At 43.1% G+C, this 22174-nt stretch overlaps 1 protein-coding gene across 2 annotated transcripts in view; it reads left to right on the forward strand.

The window, feature by feature from the left end:
- GPR173 (G protein-coupled receptor 173) overlaps positions 1 to 22174 on the forward strand; it is a 70650-nt gene that overhangs the window by 11310 nt on the left and 37166 nt on the right. Inside the window, exons 1-3 of one of the 2 annotated variants that reach the window (XM_083421026.1) lie at positions 2342 to 2758; positions 11300 to 11355; positions 15104 to 15180. Coding sequence is in view for 1 of the 2 variants with exons in the window: in XM_083421025.1 (XP_083277151.1) it covers positions 11300 to 11355; positions 15104 to 15180 (133 nt within the window). In the remaining variant the exon portion in view is untranslated. Of the gene's footprint in view, positions 1 to 2341; positions 2759 to 11299; positions 11356 to 15103; positions 15181 to 22174 lie in introns of those variants that run through there. The other variant, XM_083421025.1, reaches the window with a different exon arrangement.

Here is a 22174-nt window from a genome sequence, read left to right on the forward strand (position 1 = left end):
ATCATATCACCCCTTAACCTCCTCTTCTCCAGGCTAAACATGCCCAGCTCCCTCAGCCGTTCCTCATAAGGCATCGTTTCCAGGCCTTTGACCATTTTGGTTGCCCTCCTCTGGACACGTTCCAGTTTGTCAGTGTCCTTCTTGAACTGTGGTGCCCAGAACTGGACACAGTACTCCAGGTGAGGTCTGACCAGAGCAGAATACAGTGGCACTATTACTTCCCTTGATCTAGATGCTATACTCCTATTGATGCAGCCCAGAATTGCATTGGCTTTTTTAGCTGCCGCGTCACACTGTTGGCTCATGTCAAGTTTGTGGTCAACCAAGACTCCTAGATCCTTTTCACATGTACTGCTCTCAAGCCAGGTGTCACCCATCTTGTATTTGTGCCTCTCATTTTTTTTGCCCAAGTGCAATACTTTACATTTCTCCCTGTTAAAGACTATCATTTTTCAATTTACCACAGACTATCATATGAGGGACTTGTGTGAGGGGAAACTTAATGATTTAGAGTCTCAGGCAGGAGTTGATCAAACAAAAAGGAAAAGTTTATTAAACAAAGAGAAGTTTGTGAAACAAAATGGGTCAGGAAATGCGTTCTTTCAAGTAGAAGTTAACTTATTACTAAAATGAGGTAAAAAGATATCACAGGCTTAAACATAATACTATAGGCACAGCTCTTCTTAAACTTCAGTTGCTAAAAATCAGGTAGATGTTCTAAAATATGTGGCAAGATGCTTAAATCAGTTTCTGTTGCTTAGCTATGACAGGTGGCTCCATGAAATATTTTTATTATGGCACAGTTTCCTTCACAGATTAATACTGGGCTTCATGAGCAAGAGGCACTTTTCCTCAGGTACCCACTCACTTAACAATCCCACTCCTGAGGCATTCCAAAATGGCATAAGAGAGCCGGGGGATCACCTCCCCCCGGTTACTGGCTTGGGAGTCTTCTGTGCCTCGGAGAACGCTCCCCCCCGGCTGGACTGAGACCAGGTTCTTCCTCTCCTGGCTCACTCCTGGCTGTCTGTCTTTCCCAGACCCTCAACATGGTCTCAGTCTAGCCAGGCTCACTCAGCCCTCCCAGGCACTCCTGTCTGTATGTCTTTCCCAGACCCCTATCTAAGCTGCGAGGCTCTGTCCTCAGGGTGAATGTTCACCCAAATCTGAGCCAGTTCTCCCTCAGCCCAAACCTATCCTACTCCCCCCTATCTTGCTGCCTAACTCTCATCTCCAATCCAGCCCTGTCCGTCTCCCTTTTATTCTCCCTCCCAAAATGCCTTCCTCCCCGCTCTGTGGCGAGCTGCCTTTGCAGCCAATCAGAGAGAGGCTCCAGCCCTCTGGTGGAATTTCAAGGGGACTGCATCACCAGACTCTGGTCTGGCTCTGGTGTCCGTCACATTCAGCTTCCAAAAATAGTTCACAAACCGGAACAGCTACTTCCGGGTTTGCAGTGTTTGGGAGCCAAAATGTTTGAGAACTAAGCTGTTCGAAAACCAAGGTACAACTGTAAAATAAGCACAGGAGAGAGAGAAAGAGACTGTTCTTCAAAGGATCTCAAAGGAAGGCATATTGGAATGTGCACGGAATCCTGTGATGCAAACCCCCCTAGCAAACCCCAGAAAAACAGTTTTTTTGTAAGAATTTGTGGATGCAGCAGGTATTATAGGTATCTGCTGGTTCTGGCACACCAAAACTCAACCAGACCTATTTTCCTGAAAGCAGGCCAGTCGGTCCAGTGAATATGAATTCAATTCCACCCCACCCCCCCCCGATGAAGTAGGATTTCCATGGACGTACTGTGTATTGGGTGTTAGGAGAGGGGTAGTACTTCTGGCGGGGGACATGTGGTGCTCCTGGGGAAGTTTGCCCACTTTTGTTCTCAGCCTGCACTCACCTGTGGCTCGTTGAAGCTGCCAGCACACACCAGCGGCTACACCCCAAGAATGGCTTCGACCGGCTGGCTATACCAGGTGAGGGTAACCAATGGGTCTCGAATTCTCATGAGTTAAGGACTTCTCCTGCATGTGAGGACAAGCTCTGGCTGATTGAGTGAACAAGAGCAATAGTGGGTCCAGTGGTCAAGAATGTGTTTTCTGCACGTGCTGTAGAGGGAAGTGAGGGGCAGATGGGGCTCATCAACCTGGGAAGGTAGCCCATCCTAAACCTCTGCTGCCTTGCAGGACATGTTTGGAAGAAGAAACGGCTAAGGAACAAAGCCTCCACAAATCTGGAGTGGAGTCCCTAAGATGCTTGGATGATGCCTTGTACGCCTCCTCCTGGCAACTCCTGCAGCTAAGCTGGTGCCAAATGTATCGCTCTGCTTTCTTTTGAACCACACCAGCACGGTCTTGTTGTCTGGGCAGCCTTGGGCCTCTATACACACTGCCCAGGCTTGTGCCTCAGGGACATCACTTTGTTGCTGCTGACGCAGTGGTTTGACTTCACCCCCGGAGGCAGACTCCATTGTCTCTCAAGACAGACAAATATCAACAACAACTGTACCTTTTTGGCCCATTCCACAGATAGGGGTTGGGGTGGGTTTTAAGGACATTGCTGCAGGTTATTGCTCACTGAACTTCTCTTGCAATTAGTGAGATCATGCTCAAGAGATTATTTTAATAATCTGATTAAAAACAACTACACCACAATCACTGTTGGTTCAACAGACAAGATGGTACCAGAAGACTGGAAACCTGAACAGTTACTGCTTCAGCAGGCAGAGCCCACTGTAAGGTGGAGTGGAGGTGTCTGCAAGGTGAGGATGAAGAACAGTTTTTACAAAAATGGGTTTGGAAAACTTTACAGGGATATTAAATATTCTAGGGATTTGGTGACAGAAAGCCAGCGTGGTGTAGCCATTAGAGTGTTGGACTAAGTTTTGGAAGTCCAGGGTTCAAATCCCCACTTTGCCATGAAGTTCCCTAATTGACCTTCGGCCAGTCACTGCCTCTCAATCTGGCCTACCTCACAGGGTTGTTGTAAGGATAAAATGGGGAAGAGGAGAACTATGTATTGCCACCTTGAGCTCCTTGGAGGATAGGGGGGACATAAAGATCCCTTCATGGATCACTGCCTTGCCGTGGCGAAGGGGCTTGAAGAACTCAGAGAAGCTATGAACTATGCCAAGCAGGGCACCCAAGATGAACAGGTCATAGTGGAGAGTTTGGACCAAACGTGATCCACCTGGAGCAGGAACCGGCAAGCCACTCCAGTATCCCTGCCAAGAAAACTCCATGGACAAAGACAACAGGCATATAAAAGTTATGACGCTGGAAGATGAGCCCCTCAGGTCGGAAGGCGTCCAACATGCTACTGGGGAAGAGCGGAGGACAAGTACAAGTAGATCCAGAGCTGATGAAGCGGCTGGGCCAAAGCCGAAAGGACGCTCAGTTGCGGATATGCATGGAAGCGAAAGGAAAGTCCAATGCTGTAAAGAAAAATATTGCATAGGAACCTGGAATGTAAGAACCATGAACCTGGGTAAGTTGGATGTGGTCAAAAATGAGATGGCAAGAATAAACATTGACATCCTGGGCATCAGTGAACTAAAATGGACGGGAATGGGCGAATTCAGTTCGGATGACTATCATATCTACTACTGTGGGCAAGAAACCCGTAAAAGAAATGGAGTGGCCCTCATAGTCAACAAAAGAGTGGCGAAAGCTGTACTGGGATGCAATCTCAAAAATGATAGAATGATCTCGATACGAATCCAAGGCAGACCTTTTAACATCACAGTAATCCAAGTTTATGCACCAACTACTGGTGCTGAAGAAACTGAAATTGACCAATTCTATGAAGACTTACAACACCTTATAGAAGTGACACCAAAGAAGGATGTTCTTCTCATTATAGGGGATTGGAATGCTAAAGTAGGGAATCAAGAGATAAAAGGAACAACTGGCAAATTTGGTCTTGGAATTCAAAACGAAGCAGGGCAAAGGCTAATAGAGTTCTGTCAAGAGAACAAGCTGGTCATCACAAACACTCTTTTCCAACAACACAAGAGACGACTCTACACATGGACATCACCAGATGGGCAGCATCGAAATCAGATTGATTATATTCTCTGCAGCCAAAGATGGAGAAGCTCTATACAGTCAGCAAAAACAAGACCTGGAGCTGACTGTGGCTCAGATCATCAGCTTCTTATAGCAAAATTCAAGCTTAAACTGAAGAAAGTAGGAAAAACCACTGGGCCGGTAAGATACAATCTAAACCAAATCCCTTATGAATACACAGTGGAAGTGAGGAACAGGTTTAAGGATTTAGAATTGCTGGACAGAGTGCCTGAAGAACTATGGATGGAGGCTCGAAACATTATACAGGAGGCAGCAACGAAAACCATCCCAATGAAAAGGAAATGCAAGAAAGCAAAGTGGCTGTCCAATGAGGCCTTACAAATAGCGGAGGAGAGAAGGCAAGCAAAATGCGAGGGAGATAGAGAAAGATACAGGAAATTGAATGCAGAATTCCAAAAAATAGCAAGGAGAGACAAGAAGGCCTTCTTAAATGAGCAATGCAAAGAAATAGAGGAAAACAACAGAATGGGAAGAACCAGAGATCTGTTCAAGAAAATTGGAGATATGAAAGGAACATTTCGTTCAAAGATTACCATAATAAAGGACAAAAGTGGTAAGGTCCTAACAGAAGCAGAAGACATCAAGAAGAGGTGGCAAGAATACACAGAGGAACTATACCAGAAAGATATGGATGTCTCGTACACCCCAGGTAGTGTGGTTGCTGACCTTGAGCCAGACATCCTGGAGAGTGAAGTCAAATGGGCCTTAGAAAGCATTGCAAATAACAAGGCCAGTGGAAGTGATGGTATTCCAGCTGAACTATTTAAAATTTTAAAAGATGATGCTGTTAAGGTGCTACACTCAATATGCCAGCAAGTTTGGAAAACTCAGCAGTGGCCAGAAGATTGGAGAAGGTCAGTCTACATCCCAATCCCAAAGAAGGGCAGTGCTAAAGAATGCTCCAACTACCGCACAATTGCACTCATTTCACACGCTAGCAAGGTTATGCTTAAAATTCTTCAAGGAAGGCTCAAGCAGTATGTGGACCGAGAACTCCCAGAAGTGCAAGCTGGATTTAGAAGAGGCAGGGGAACCAGAGACCAAATTGCAAACATGCGCTGGATTATGGAGAAAGCTAGAGAGTTCCAGAAAGACATCTACTTCTGCTTCATTGACTATGCAAAAGCCTTTGACTGTGTCGATCACAGCAAACTATGGCAAGTTCTTAAAGAAATGGGAGTGCCTAATCACCTCATCTGTCTCCTGAGAAATCTCTATGTGGGACAAGAAGCTACAGTTAGAACTGGATATGGAACAACTGATTGGTTCAAAATTGGGAAAGGAGTACGACAAGGCTGTATTTTGTCTCCCTGCTTATTTAACTTATATGCAGAATTCATCATGCGAAAGGCTGGGCTGGATGAATCCCTAGCCGGAATTAAGATTGCTGGAAGAAATATCAACAACCTCAGATATGCAGATGACACAACCTTGATGGCAGAAAGTGAGGAGGAATTAAAAAACCTTTTATTGAGGGTGAAAGAGGAGAGCACAAAATATGGTCTGAAGCTCAACATCAAAAAAACGAAGATCATGGCCACTGGTCCCATCACCTCCTGGCAAATAGAAGGGGAGGAAATGGAGGCAGTGAGAGATTTTACTTTCTTGGGCTCCATGATCTCTGCAGATGGTGACAGCAGCCACGAAATTAAGAGACGCCTGCTTCTTGGGAGGAAAGCAATGGCAAACCTAGATAGCATTTTAAAAAGTAGAGACATCACCTTGCCAACAAAGGTCCGTATAGTCAAAGCTATGGTTTTCCCAGTAGTGATGTATGGAAGTGAGAGCTGGACCATAAAGAAGGCTGATCGCCGAAGAATTGACGCTTTTGAATTATGGTGCTGGAGGAGACTCTTGAGAGTCCCATGGACTGCAAGAAGATCAAACGCATCCATTCTTAAGGAAATCAGCCCTGAGTGCTCACTGGAAGGACAGATCGTGAAGCTGAGGCTCCAATACTTTGGCCACCTCATGAGAAGAGAAGACTCACTGGAAAAGACCCTGATGTTGGGAAAGATGGAGGGCACAAGGAGAAGAGGACGACAGAGGACGAGATGGTTAGACAGTGTTCTCGAAGCTACAAACATGAATCTGACCAAACTGCGGGTGGCAGTGGAAGACAGAAGTGCCTGGCGTGCTCTTGTCCATGGGGTCACGAAGAGTCGGACACGACTGAACGACTAAACAACACAACAACAAAATCATATCCCTCCTCCTCCTCCTCCTCCTCTTTCGCCTAAGGCTGCTGCTGTACTGAGTTGGGTCTTCTACCTATGTGCCCCTAGGAAAGGGTGTTGCCACTGCAGTTGTTCCCTGAGATGCTCCAATTTTCTGCTTTTGTCTGTGGAGACATTCTAGGAACTGGGGCCCTGGTCTGCTGCTTCCCCAGACAGACGAAACCATAGACTGCTTACACATTTCCACTCTTATGATCTAATGAGCAGAAACTGCCACAGCTGTTTAACTGAGTCCTTAAATCCTTCCCCTCCCACACCTTGCAGGTAGACAAAAACTGAAGGTCTTGACTGGTTTCTAAAGACACAACTTTTCATCCGATTGTTTGCTCAGATCACTCCCCCCACGTTGTACCACAAGCCCCTGCATGAAACTAGAGAGTACCATATGGGAGAAGACATTAAAATCTGCCAGTTGGAATTAAGGCACTGCTTTCACTTTTCTAAGAACTTGGTTTGGTTTCTGCAGCTGGGTTTTCAGGGTTTCATTTGCAGTTGATATGACAGTTAAAACAGTTTATAAAAATGCAGCGAAAGAAAGAGCAGAGAGTGAGGGGAGAACTTGTCTCCCCACTTTAAATATATTGCCATTGTAGACATTTTATGCCATGCTGTTTTGAGTGCTGTGTAGATCATATCCACAGGGCTGAGGGTAGGTTCCCTTTTCTATTGGCCTTTGAACAAGGCCTCATCCAGAAAGGTGATTTGCATGCTTTTGGTCTGATGCTATTATGTTTTTCTAGAGTTTGGAGTGTCCCAAGGATAGAAAGGAAGGGCCCAGTTCGATGTAGATGATGAGTGTGTATGTGTCTCCATGTACTGGTTTTACATTTAGAGCTGCTGCATGATTAATTAGGTCATCACGTGTTCCTTGTGTCCTCTTTGCTCAGGATTGGGATTGGCAATTACAACTCAACATGGTTATATGCTGCTGCCTTATGGAAATCTACATATTGTGGGAAATGGTTTACCCATGGGACTTCTGGGAGAGACGAATGGTGATTCGGTTGTCTCTCTGTTAGCTGCAGTAGACAGAAGATAATTGCATGGTGATTGATAATAGTCAGACACATAGTCTGGCTATTAAACCACTCTGGAGATGAGGGGTTAGTGTCTTGGACAGGAGTTAGGACAAAATGGCAAGCTGAGTAGTAGTGGCAGTGGTTGTGGTTGTTAATACCACACACATCTGGCTGGATTGCCCCAGCCACTCTGGGCGACTTCCAACACATAAAAATGTAATAAAACTATCAACCATTAAAAACTTCCTGATAGAGTAATGCCATCATGCCCAAACGTCACATAATCCCCTTACAGGCTCTCTCTTTAAAACATCCTTGGGACAAAGAAACTGTAATGAGAGACACCCACCCACTGAGGAAAATCTACAATTTGAAAATCTGTGAGTACTACCTTCTGTTGTTGAGAAAATAGAAAGGAATCAAATTGTTAATGTGTCTAAAGCGAAGTGGAAGGCTTGATTTATGCTGGATAAGGAAGATTTAAAGGAACAATAGGAATTCTTTACTCTTCTCTTACCAACTTTCAGTTGGCCACGTGACCCGGAAGTGTCTCCAGACAGCGCTGGTCCCTGGCCTCTTAAGTGAGATGGGCGCACAACCCTAGAGTCGGACACGACTAGCCTGTACGGGCAGGGGTACCTTTACCTTACTTCCAGTTTGCGAAATTGAAGGTTAGGTGGCCATCATTAGCTGTGAAAAAGGAATCTTTTTGTTTTGAGATAATGCATCTGCAGCTGTGATTTTAAGGGGAAAACATTAAAGTGGATTAAGTGGCTAATAGAACATTTAAAAGCATCCTGTATGACAAAGGTACTTTTGGATCAACCAGTGACCATTGGTATTGTTAAACAGTTGATGGCTGAACAATTAAAAATGATCAGATCAATGTTTGATCAAGGTGAAGAAAATGAACCAGAGGAATATGAAGTAGAAAATGGAAATGGGGAATACCTCAGCACTGCCTCCCCCGGCATATCCAAAAGGAATTCAGCAACATCACAAAGATAAAACTCTGCCACACCAAATTCAGGTACCTGGGGGTACAAATAGCCAGAAACCTCAACAAACTAAATCTCCACAATTACAAGATCCTGTGGTGACAAATCAACAAAAACTTGAGGAAATGAAACAACACTAACTTCACTCTCAGAAAAAAATAGCCATGATCAAAATGATCTCCCTCCCAAAACTAACCTACTTATTCCAAACCCTCCCAATCTGGGTTCCCCCAACCCAACTCTGGAAGTGCAGAAGAAACTACACTAGTTTATTTTCTGGCACAAAAAGCCAAGAATAAACCCCAAATACCTGCACCTTCCCTCCTCAGAAGGAGGATGGGGAATCCCCAGCATATTACATTGCCAACCAAGTATGCCACATAATCCAATATATTCTAGAAGACAAGACGAAACAAAACAATGGGTCCACTTGGAGAGCAACATCGTCAAAAACACCCCCACAAAAGCATACCCATTTCTCCAAAACAAACTAAAGAAAATCCAAAAAACATTAAACAGGTTCACACAGCAAACTCTCCCCAGCCCCACTAACTCCCCTGGCTCATCACCCACTATTCCAACACGCAGCACAAAACCTCCAGATAAAAACCTGGCAAACCAAAGGCCTACACTGTCTAAAAGACTTCTACAAAAACAACAAACCCATACCAACACAAGAAATACAAGACAAAGTAGGGGACACCCAAATACCCTGGCTAACACACCACCAACTACACGCCTTCTTAAACAATCCAGCAGTAAAAGCAGCAGCCTCTAGGCCCTTGACCACTTTCAAAAACCTCCTGACAGCAGAGGGACACGGCAAAGGAATGGCATCTACAATATCCAAAATACTGCTCCAAAATCCCACAAACTTCCTTGACACAATCAAAGAACAATGGGAGCATGACATAGGCTATGAAATCAACCCCACCCAATGAACTGGAATGTGGTCTAAACCTCCCTTTAAATCCATCTCAGCCAAAAGAAGGGAACTCTGAAACTCACCTACAGATGGTACCTAACACCACAGAAACTGGCGCTAATATGCCCAGGAACCGCACCAAAATGTTGAAGAGGCTGCACCTCCACAGGCCCATATCTCCACATGTGGTGGAAATGCCCCCAAATCTAACCCTTCTAGGCATCAGACCTACAAGAGATATGCAAAATAACTAAACAGAATTCACCCCAGAACTGGCCCTACTGAACATTTTCCAAGATCATAATGACCACTCACATTATACAGAGCTTATAACCCACCTACTCTCAGCAGCCTGAAGCCTCAGTAGCCAGACACTGGAGAGTCCTGTCTGGAGTAAACATGGACCACTGGTACCAAATGGGAAACAGCCTTACTAGAAAAGCTAACCAACAGACCGAAACTGACACGGGGACAAATAGAAGAGGACTCTTTCACCCCGGTATGGCTTCCCTTTATCTCATACACAGCCCAACAAGACGACAACAAGAATCCACCGAAAGCATAGAAATCAATTTCGCTAATTTGACCCAACAAACCCTCCCCCCCCCCCCCACTTCACAAATGCGAACAAATCTCAACAAACCATCCACACCATGGACTCCCCCAATCCCTCTCATCCCTGATGGTATGGTGGTTATGATACTCCCTCTGGAAGAAGATTGTGGGGGAAATAAAATGGAAGATCCTAGAGGAGGAGATTGGGATACTATCCTAGACATTACAGGAAATGGAATACAGCAGGAGATGGAACTGAATATACAGAACTGGACATGAACTAGTGAATATATAATGAGGGTAGACAAATACTGGCCCACTGTGTGATCACAGAGGAGAGACTCTAAAATAGAGTCTTAATACTTAATATGAAGTAATGGTGCTAGGAATTAATGGAGGTAAATTTAAAAGAAAAATTATGGTTAAAATTTTACTTAATATGAAGTAATGGTGGTAGGAATTAATGGAGGTAAAGTTAAAAGAAAAAATATGGTTAAAATTTATAAATAGGAAACCTATCTTGGACTTTTCATAGGAAAAATAAATCAATCTTTCTGAGAATCCTTAGCCTAAAAGATAATTGTTAAATAGAAAATGGAGGAGATGGATGTTTATATGGACCGAAGGTTTTTAAGTAATCAGTTTTATTTTTTTAATAACTGGCAGATGGAAAATCAGAAGTTCTTCTTTTGTGTCTTTCCCCCCTCTTCTTTTAAATTTTATTCTTCTTTCTCTCTCCTTTTCCTTTCTTTATTTTTATTCTCCTTTCCTTCCTTTCTTCTCTTTATACTTATTTGATTTGTATCTTCTGTAGTAATTTTACTGTATTATGGGAAAATCTTAATAAAATACCTTAAACAGGAAAAAAGGAAATGGTTTATCCATTTGTCTGTTTGTTCTCTATGCATTCAGACACCTCTTGAGAGATCATTGCTAGGCTTGGCATGAGAGTTCCAGAGATTGGGGTGGGGGGGACAGTCTTTGTCAGTGTTGGGACACTGGGTACCAAGATGGCAGACAGAAATGTCATTTTGGAATGACTTCACCCATTTGGGGGATATAAGTTCATCCGTCTCCCACAATATCATGCCAAACTCAGCATAAAGGTTCCTGATGTGAGGTCAGTGAGTTTTATTGTTATTTGGATGGTGTACCATTTTGATTAAAATGGCAGACTAACACATGACTTTACCTGAATTTTGACGTGACTCATAAATTACACAATCCATCTAAAAATCACAATATATTTGGGGTTTCTAAAAATTCCCAGGTAGTTCCAGAAGTTACCCACCAGTATATTAATAAAGTATGTTCACAAGAAAACTTTTAAAGCTACACTGAACTCAGGTTGCAGCACCAACGTTGCTCTAGTAAAAGCAGTTATTTGTGTCATGTTGGTTCCCACTGGTTCTTGGGGCCAACTTAGCAATGGATGTAACTTAGAACTGCACTCACTTGTCTGTCTTCTTTCTCGTTACAGGTCAAGTGAAAACGAGCTGCGAATAGAGGACATAGCTCAGACAGTCTGCACTGAAGGTAGGTCTTCCTTGGATGTTTCTGGTCTGGCAATCTAAAGCTGGTCAGAAAATGGTGCTGGGAATGGGGTGTGCAACTGCATAGGATAAAAGGTAAAGGTAAAAAGTAAAGGATCTCTGGACGGTTAAGTCCAGTCAAAGGTGACTATGGGGTGCGGCGCTCATCTCGCTTCAGGCCGAGGGAGCCGGCGTTTGTCGACAGGCAACTTTCCAGGTCATGTGGCCAGTATGACTAAACTGCTTCTGGTGCAACGGGACACTGTGACAGAAACCAGAGTGCACAGAAACACTGTTTACCTTCCTGCTGCAGCTGTACCTCTTTATCTACTTCCCCTGGTGTGCTTTCGAACTGCTAGGTTGGCAGGAGCTGGGACAGAGCAACAGGAGCTGTCTTGCGGATCAAAAGTGCTGATCAGCAAGCCCAAGAGGCTCAGTGGTTTAGACCATAGGATATATAAAATTGCCTTGTTCTGAGTCACAGTATTGGTTCATCTAACCCAGTGCTGTCTACTCTGATTGGAAGCAGGTCCTTTCCCTTTCTTCTATCTATTATCTTTTTAACTAGAGATGCCAGACCTGGGATCTTCTGCAGTGAAGGCATGTGTTCTTACTCTGAGCTAAGGCCCCTGCCCATAAGAGAAGGAGATGGATGTGATCAGGTGAAGCACCATTATCTTGCTGCTTCTCCAGTTATTATGGTATTCTCTTGAAGCCACAGGTGGCATGCAGGCCATGAACAGAAGAAGCCTAGGTCAGACCCAGGTATCCCTCTCATTCATCATCCTGTCTGTAGACATTGGCCAGCCAGATACCACAGGGGCATTCCCAAGCAGGCCTTGATGGAGGTTACTCTTTTGGCCATCATTACCTGAGCCTGTCCTGCTTGTAATTATTTTTAATGCTGTGGATAATCAGTATAATTCAACTAAGTTTAACTTACTCATGCTCATTAATTTTAGTGGTTCTACTCTGAGTTTAATACCACCCAATATTGCTCTGGTTTCTCTTCAGTTTGTATAAATATTCTGAAGTGGTCAGTCCTGCAGGTTAATTACTTAATTTCCTGTCATATGAAAATATTTCCTTTCCTTGCAAACACGTTCAGTTCTCCTCAGTTACTTCAGTGCTAGTGTGTGGTTCCCCGCCCTCCTTTACTCACTCCAACCTGACTTCTCTGTGGTGGGGGTTATGCATTTATCAATCCACTTTCTGGATATTTAAAGCACTTTGCACTGTCAGAGTTGCTGATATTGGATATCTAAATAAAACAAAACAAAACACTTCACATATGCTGTCTTGGAACAAAAATCCCACAAGGTGTGCCAGTATTATGGTTCCATAGAGCTGAACTGTATTTTATACTTGACATGGGGCTGCTGCCAAAAACGGCAACCCTGTGTCAATGTTCTCCATGAAGCATAGGATCATTGTGTAGTGTCTTGACATCATCATTTCAATTCATTGGCTGCCCCAGTAGGGGTGAGAAAACACATGATGTTGTCACAAGAATTCATAATATCGTAGAATTGTGGAGTTTGAAGGGACTTTGAGGGTCATCACGTCCAATCCTCTGCTATGCAGGAATCTCAGCTAAAACATCTGTAACAGATGGCCATCCAATCTCTGCTTAAAAACCTCCAAGGAAGGAGAGTCCACAACCTCCTGAGTGAATCTGTTCCACTGCTGAACAGCTCTTACTTCATGTAGAGAAATTCATGCAGAGGTACTGCTGGAGATGTCTAGAGTCTCCTGTTCTGAGACTAAGATAGTTAGCAGTTTGAGCCTACTTAAAAAGCTCAGAGCTGAATTTGGGATCTTTGTGGTAGCCACTACTCTATGCTAATTCCCAAGGAATCAAATGCTTAATATACATGAGAGATATTTATTGTATATCCAAACAGACATATATGACATTAGCAGCTTTTTCTCTGAACTCCAAGTGATCCTTTAAATTTCTGGTTTGTGTATTCTGTCTCATTAAAGAGCAATTTTTAATCCTTCATTCACTGTTGGCTGCGGCCCTCAAACATCTTATTACTAGACTAGCCCTGTGGACGCTGATGGGACTCCTCCAAAGTGAGTGCCTGGAGGCTAGTAGCTATGATATAGTATCTGACTGGAGATCCTCTGGGAAACACTTAAGGTTTCCTATTTCTAGGCTCACATGTAGAGGGATTTTGTCTTATGTCATGCCCTTCATGGCAGCCACACCCCTGTGGCAGCCATTTTGTGAGCAGTGCCCATTGCATTTTCTCAACATTCAGAATGTGCCCATTGGTCCAAAAAGGACAGCAGTCCCTGATTTAAATATTTTACTTAAATGTTTTATTTCATTTTTTTATATGCATTTGTGTTCAAAGACCTTCTGGTACGATACAGATTTTAAAAATCTGCACCATGAAATAAATAGAAATGAGATTCTAGTGCAGTCTGTTAATCAAGTTATTGCCCAGCCCATTAATTGCATCTGTGCAAGGCCCATTGAACCAATTAATCTATTTGAAGAATTTATAAGCCACTCATTATTTAAAAATATCATGGCAGTGTACAATAAATCATTAAATACAAAGTTCAGACAATAAGGATACATTCAAACCAGCATGAGTAATTTCCAATAATGCTGCCCTAAAAAAGCCAGGGTGAATAAAAATGACGTAAGGAGGTACTTAAAAGAACCAGTGGCTGGCACTGCCCTCGTTTCCAGGGGGAGCTTAGTCCAAAGTTACCACAGCAAAAGACCTGCCTCAGATCTAAACAAATTTTGGGGTGCCTCCCTTGATGACCTATGGGGTATGAGCAGGATGACATAGAATGATGTGAGGTTGTACAGCAGCAGCACTTGGCGGTTTATACCAAAGGCTCTGCTCTTGGGAAAGGCAAATTCTGTGAGAAGAAACACCAAATATTGGGACCTGCAAAGGGCAGACCCTGCATTCTCTCAGGAGCTTGTAGACTGAATAATTGAAAATAGATCATAACATTGTAAGCTGTATAATCATTGCCAGGGTGATGGCTCATCCCCTGCCCTCCAAGCTGCTGTTGTTCTTGCTTGTTTTCAGTTTTCATTTTAATAGAGCTGTTCTGCCCTAGAGCAGTTCTAAGAAAAAGAGCAGTTAAAAAATAAAAAATCCACCCTTCCTTCTTTCATTTTGACTGATGGAAACAAAATCAGAGTAAGAGGTGTGGCAGTATAGGGTACCTTGTGAAACATCACTACATACACATAAAAAGACACCACCTGGTTGCACAATGCACTTTAGCTGGGTAACATGCAGTTTTATATTGGATTTACTTCCCTTATCTGATTAGCCTGATAGTCTAAATTTAATGAGGAAAAACTGGGGGCTGCCAGTTGGATGAGGAAGATATTACATGCATAATATACACACGAGTGGCTTCAAATCCATATTAAAACCCTGTGTGGATGAGCCCTAACATAGCTACGCCTCTGTAAATTGTTATACTTTTAAGTATGTCTTTGCAACCAAAAGGGCCAGAAACCTATGGGTTTTAAAAATATATAAATATAAAAGATGAAATTGTCAAGAAACTGAACTCTGTGCCCAGGAGCAAATTCTATGCTCTCAGAAGTGTAGAAGTACCCAGATTGTGCCCAGCAGTTCTGAGGCTGGGAGTTGCACACATTACTGAAAAATGTTTCCTTTCCTTTCCTTTCCTTTCCTTTCCTTTCCTTTCCTTTCCTTTCCTCTCCTCTCCTCTCCTCTCCTCTCCTCTCCTCTCCTCTGCAGAAAAGAAAACTGATAGAGGCTTGGCCAGTGAATCCCTAAACTTTCCTGTTCTGCAGCCCCCACTCTCAATGACACAGGTAAGGAGTCTCAAATCACTCTGGAGAGCCAATGCTCAAGTAGGGAACCTGTGAGCCTCCAGATGTTGTTGCTGGACTTCAGTTCCCATTGGTCCCAGCCAGCATGGCTGAAGGACAGGGATTGTGGAATTGGTGGTCAGGCTACATGTGGATGGCTGCAGGTTCCCCCTCCCTGTTCTAGCATTGGGCTGAGCCTCTGAGGAGCTTCCTTTCTGCTCCCTCCTCTTGATTAAAGCTTGTGTCCAGTTATTCAGATTCATTTACAGTTTGCTCTGTCCAAACTTATCTGCCAAGATAAGAAACAAGCTCCATGACTTATTCATCACTGCAACAGTGTTGTGAGTTGAAACCAGTAAATGCAGTAATACAGTGGTACCTTGGTTTTTCCGAATGTAATCTGTTCTGGAAGACCGTTCGAGTTTTTGAAACGTTCGAAAACCAAAAACTCAAAATGGAAGCCTCAAAACGGAAATCTCAATACAGAAAACTCAGTACGAAGGCCACATTTCCGGTTCAACTTCCGAGGCGCGTTCAAAAACCGAAGCATTTACTTCCAGGTTTACGGCGTTCGAGTTCCAAAATGTTTGTCAACAGAGATGTTAAAAAACTGAGGTACCACTGTACTTAAATACTAAATTCAATACAGTGGTACCTTGGGTTACATACGCTTCAGGTTACATATGCTTCAGGTTACAGACTCCGCTAACCCAGAAATAGTACCTCGGGTTAAGAACTTTGCTTCAGGATGAGAACAGAAATTGTGCTCCAGCGGCGCGGCAGCAGTGGGAGGCCCCATTAGCTAACGTGGTGCTTTAGGTTAAGAACAGTTTCAGGTTAAGAACGGACTCTGGAACGAATTAAGTACTTAACCCGAGGTACCACTGTATATGCTTCTTTATAACCAATGTGGTGATCTGCAGTTGAGGCTGAAGGCAAATGAAAGTCCAATTTGGAAGAGTCCTCAGTGTGGTCCTGTCCTGGTGGAAACGGGCTGGTTTGTAGCAGGTTTGTAGCAGAAGTGCGGTTTGGCTAGCTCTTAAAATGTTCCTAAGAACCTGCTTCTCCAGATACAGTGCTGAGTTCTTAAAGAGCACTATCACCTGCCTTGTAACAGTTACTGTTCCACTCATGCCATGTTGATGTTATCTTTGTATTTTGACAGTGCTAACATATCTAGCTCAGAATTTTTGATGTCCTCATTGGAATCCACACCTTCCTTTTCCATAATGTAATATTTTATTTATATACCTATTTTCACCTCACATTTTATCTTATCTTATATTTTGTTTGTTTGAAAGTTTCATATCCGACCTTTCAATCAAATGACCTACAAAACAGCTTATAACACATTAAAATTATACAAAAATTACCTAGCAGCCTTTTTTATCTGTGGCTGCTGATGGAGCCCATAGTGGCCTTAGCCTTCTTTCTGGAGTTCCAGGCCAACCTTTCCTACAAATTGGCACAGATTAATCACATGTATGACAGAAGGACGGAAGAGGGAAGACATGGGAGAAGGCTCTCTGGCCTATTCCATCTCATGCAAGTCAAACCAGGGGTGGTGAGCTCTTGAGCCAGATGTGGCCCATAAAGCTATTTTTAGTGATCTGCTGGCCCTCTGCCAAAACCATTGTGGGGGAAGTCCTCTTCTCCCTCTGGTGCAGTGCCATTACAACAGGAAAAAGCAAGGAGATCTAAGATTGGAGCTTTCCTCTGCTTGTTTTTCTACCTCATGTTGCTTGTCATCCGCACAGCAGTGCTGGGGTAGGAGAAGAGGAAAATCAAGGTGAAGGAGAGCCCTTTTTCTTTGGAATCACACAGGCAACGCAGCAGTGGGGAAAAACTGGACCAGCTGTGTGTCTGCCCACCAACCACCTTGGCATGCAGCCTTGGGGGGGGGGGCAATCTTCAGCCCTTGGGCTGAAAAGGGTTAGTTGCCCCTAACTAGCCCATTCCAGTGCTAACTAGCCCATTCTGAATAAGTTGGAGTTTGTACAGTAAGTTGTTAATGTTTCTGAAAACAATATAAATAAATTACAGCTCCCCAAAAGGTCCCAGTGGCTGCTGCCAAGGCAAAAAGTGTAGGCACAACAGCAAACCAAAATAAAGTCCTTAAACCAGTTGTGGGAATACTGTTGTATATTTCTATGCTACAAGAAATGGGATGTGGGCATCTAGGACTTAAAAAAACACACATTTGTATTAATTACATAAAAAGGACATATGATATTTTATATCCAGAATAATCAGTTTTTCAGTATTTTGCCATATATCTAAAATATATTTAGTACCGTATTTGAAATATTAAACTTGTTGCTGGACATTTTCTTCAGGTTTAGCTCTATTCTGCTCAATAAAACAAGTCTAAGGTTACAGTTCTGCACACACACTTAAAAAGATAAAGGTACCCCTGCCCGTACGGGCCAGTCTTGACAGACTCTAGGGTTGTGCGCCCATCTCACTCAAGAGGCCAGGGGCCAGCGCTGTCCGGAGACACTTCCGGGTCACGTGGCCAGCGTGACATCGCTGCTCTGGCGAGCCAGAGCCGCACACGGAAATGCCGTTTACCTTCCCGCTGGCAAGCGGTTCCTATTTATCTACTTGCACCCAGGGGTGCTTTCGAACTGCTAGGTTGGCAGGCGCTGGGACCGAACAACGGGAGTGCACCCCGCCGCAGGGATTCGAACCGCCCACCTTTCTATCGGCAAGCCCTAGGCGCTGAGGCTTTTACCCACAGCGCCACCTGGGTCCCCCCGCACACACACTTACCTAAGGATAAATACCACTGAATTCATCAGGACTTATGTCTGAGTAAACATGTATAAGACTGCATTGTAAGTTTTATTTTTAAAAAATTGGTAGTGTGTGCTTAGCTCTGGACACTTGAAGGACTGCCTCATGACCTGTCAAATTGTCATCAGGGCCTCTGAGGGGAGAGGACCTTTTCAGTTGCTGCCAACAGGCTTAGATTCTCTTGCCTGAGAGATCCACCTGCATTCCTCCTCTTGACCTTGCAGATGGTAAGGACTCCTGTATTTCAGAAGCCCTTTAATAATATGGCAGGTTAAACAGCCTGTTGTCTGTTGCCACTGGTATTTGTTGCTTGCTGCTTCTGTTTTAGGTGGTTACACTGCTCTCTTGTGTTTTAGTATTATAGAGAACTTAAAAAAAAATCTAGGTGTTTTGATTTTATTAGGTGCCTTGGTATTTTGCAGAGAAGGGTGAGAGAAAAATGCTTTTAAATTATTGGTTTTCAGCCAGTGAGCCATGGCACCCTGGGGTGACTTGAGGAACATTCAGGGGGTCTCCAGGAGGCCATCCTTTCATTAACTTGCAACCCAGACCTTCTTCCTGCATTGTCTCCCTCTCTTTCTTTCTGAGGAACATTCAGGGGAGCTGGCAGCTTTAACTTCCAGCCCATTATCTTCCCAAAATAAAACAGTAGCAAAAAAGTGGGGAAACACTTTTGCATGACTGTCTGTCTTCTTAGTATCAAACTTTATATTGGTCACAAACCAGCATAAAATAAAACATACAGATTTTATATCTTCTTAAAATCTCTTCCCCCATCCAAAACCAAAAACCAAAAGTCCTTCCAGCTTCAGTAACCAACAGCTCCTTAGCTTTACAGGGAAGGCTTGAGAAACGCAAGAAAATAGCTAAGTAGCTTGATGGCGTGTGTGCTCTATAAGGAGGGATTTAAAAATAACCCTGAAAGTGTGGAGTGTTTTCTGTGTTTCTCTCTCCTTCTACCCCCAACATCCCTCCCCCCTTCTTCTCTACTTCTCCCTTCAGGCAACCCCACTCTGCCTTAACAGTCACCCAGCTGTATGGGGACAGGGAGAATTTTTATTTTTATTACTTCAAAAACGGGACAAATTGGGGGCCAAAGAGGACAGGGGACTCTGTGTCCCCCAAATGGGACTCTCCTGTAATTATAAGGGACAGGTGGCAATCCTACTTTAATGTGACCTCTGCGTTCCCCTTTATTTAATAGAATTATTTTTTTAAAGAGAAAGAGTTCTCTCATTATCGAGATCACTATTTTTAATAGGTTTAATCATTTTTATTAAATACAGAAGGCACATACCTGTATGAACACAAACTCCCCTGAAACATAAATGAAGAAGATCACAGGGATACTTAAAACAATAACTGACAGCAGGGGTGGATAACCCCAGTATGGGGGCCTGATGAGCCACTCACAAGGACATGTCTTGTCCCCAAGATTCTACCATTTTTGGTAGTGGTGGCAAAAAGAAATACGGTAAATCACAACATTGGGGAGGCCCAGGATTATTAAACTGCCCAGTCCAGCCCCTGATGGGAATACAAATTGTCTTCTCTTGAGTAATAAAATCAGTGCTTTGAGCAGAGAGGGGCCTCTGTATATTGCCTGATATGCCTGGGGTGTGGGGTGGCCACACCCATGGCTGGCATGCAGTCCATGAGGAGGAGGAGAAGAAAAGGTTAGCCACCCCTTATTTAACAACAACAATCTTTATTACGGTCCAGAGACCCAACAAAACATTACAAATCAATACACAGCTCATACAGCCTACCTCCAGGTTAATCAAACATTTTGTTTAGAATATAGGGCTCATTTGTTCTTTCAACCACCGATAAAAACTTTACCACTGCCAACGTTCTAGCTTTTGTCCGGTCTTCCAGTAGGAACCTGACATAGTGAGCCTCTGATTTTCCCAGGAATACTTGGGTACTGTCAGGTTTTTGATGTAAGATGTTAACTCAAAGACATGCCCATATTGAACTCCTGCTGCCAGCGGACTACAGACTGCGTGTGATCGAGATCGCAAGTCACTGTGTGCATTGTCCCATAATCTTTGCTTTAAAACCTTTTGGGCGCCTTCATAACCCAGGTAATACAGTTGCGGGGGGGGAGAGAGACCAATAGAGGTGGCTTTTTTAGTCATGGTTTTCTGCCATTTGCTGACAAATTCCTCATTGGTCAAATGTTGGTCAAATGTTGGTACAGACCCTTCCCTAGATTAAACACTGAAATCCTGAGCCAATGTTTTAAGGCAGCCCACCACGCTCTAGCTGAAATTGGGCATTCACCAGCTTCCAACAGAAGTACGGAGTTGGGGACGCAGTTAGGTACCTGCAGCAGAGATCATATAAATTTTGCCTGAAAGCCATCTAGCTTTGGCAGGTCCCCATTATGCCAGACATTTGCTGCATACAGGAGTTGGGAAACGGGCTTTGCGTTGAAAACCCTTAAGGCTGCTGGAACATATTTGCCGCCCTTTATGAAGAAGAATCTATATATGGCTAGCTTTGTAATCTCCGCCTTTTGAAGGGAGGTTTGCCAATGGTGCTTCCAAGATCCTGTATGATGGAATGTGAGCCCTAGGTAACTGAAGTATTTTACCTGTTCAAGGTTATGGCCATCCAGCACCCATTTAGACTGGGAGAAACACCCCCCCCCCCAATTTAAAGTTTGACAGCTACAGTATATCCATCCCATAAACTTTTCTTAACTGCAGTATACTTAATAACTAGACTCCATTGTTTGGTTCACAATGATTAGATGCAGTAGGAAACTGATTTAAAGAAGCCATGATGTCATCACCAAAGCGGTGCATGGACACACACTGGCCGCCTGTGGGCAACCTGCTAAGCCATGGTTTAACATTCTGGGAATAAACCTTGGTGCACCTTGTGCTCCCACATGCCTTCCTCCCTCTCTTCCACCATTGCAGCCACAAGGGGGTGTTTGGAAGCTTTTGCTTAAATTTCATAGCCATTTTCTCTCTTTTTCAAAATTTTATTTATGCATTTTCAAAATTTCAATACATACAACTTACAGTTATCTTTAATTATCCCATATCCCCTGACTTCCCCACCCATCCCTCCATGGCTTCCTATTTGTTTCTTGTTGAGCTGCATATTCTTTAATACCACCCAATTTAATTCTATACAATATTCTAATTGTTTTTAACTGCTGCTTATAGGTCTAGCCCTACATGGAAGTTTATTTGACTATTATATTTCTTTAAATACTCTCCAAAGTGTTTCCACTCCTCACTTATATGTGATTCATCTTGATTTCTTATCTTCCCTGTCATAATTGCTCACTCCACACATTCGATTAACTTATTTTGCTAGTCCTCTTTTGTAGGGATTCCTTTGTCCTTCCACTTTTGTGCATAGATTATTCTAGCTGCTGTAGCTGCGTTGAGAAAAAAACAAAGTTCCCTCTTAGGAATTTCACCATCTGTTATACCCAGTAGGAAAATCTCTATTCTGGGGGGAAATGTCAGCCTTAACATCTTTTTAAATTCTACATAAATCATTTCCCAATATTCATTAGCTTGTTTACATGGCCACCACATGTGCATGAAGGTCCCCTGCATCTTTTGGCATTTCCAACATAGTTTTGATTATTTTTTATACATTATCACAAGTTTGCTCAGAAACCCGTTCATAGCCATTTTCTCAACATGGTTGGTTCAGTTTTCTTTCCAGCAGCTTGCAAATGTTGTTCTTGTGGCGACCAGAAGATTTTCTTACACTTGTTTTACAGAGATTTATAACTGTCCAGTATGTTAAATAGTTCTGAATATCTATTTTTGTAGCACTCTCTTAATTCAAACCACCCACCAATTGGGATCCCTGTATTAATAAAAAATTCCAAACGTCCTCTTTCAATTTTACATTTCATATATGTTTCTCATTTCTATACATGAACTCTTTCTCCCATCACCCTCTCAATGCCATGCAAGATGATTTTTGAACACATTTTTGCCTCAGCCTTGAAATTTTTTCAGGGAATGAAGTTTCTATAAATGTTGTATCTTATTTTTTGAGAATTCAATAAATGCTGCATTTGGAGATATTGATAAAAGGAGATAAGCTTAAATGTCATATTTACAGTATTATTAAAGTACTATGGTTTTAAACATACCACCATGTACAGTTCATTCAAACAATTTATACCTCACTCTTTAGAACTTTTTCTGACAATTTTAGA

Source organism: Podarcis tiliguerta, assembly GCF_965153285.1.
Source record: "Podarcis tiliguerta genome assembly, chromosome: 17".
In the NCBI taxonomy this organism is placed as follows: Eukaryota; Metazoa; Chordata; class Lepidosauria; order Squamata; family Lacertidae; genus Podarcis; species Podarcis tiliguerta.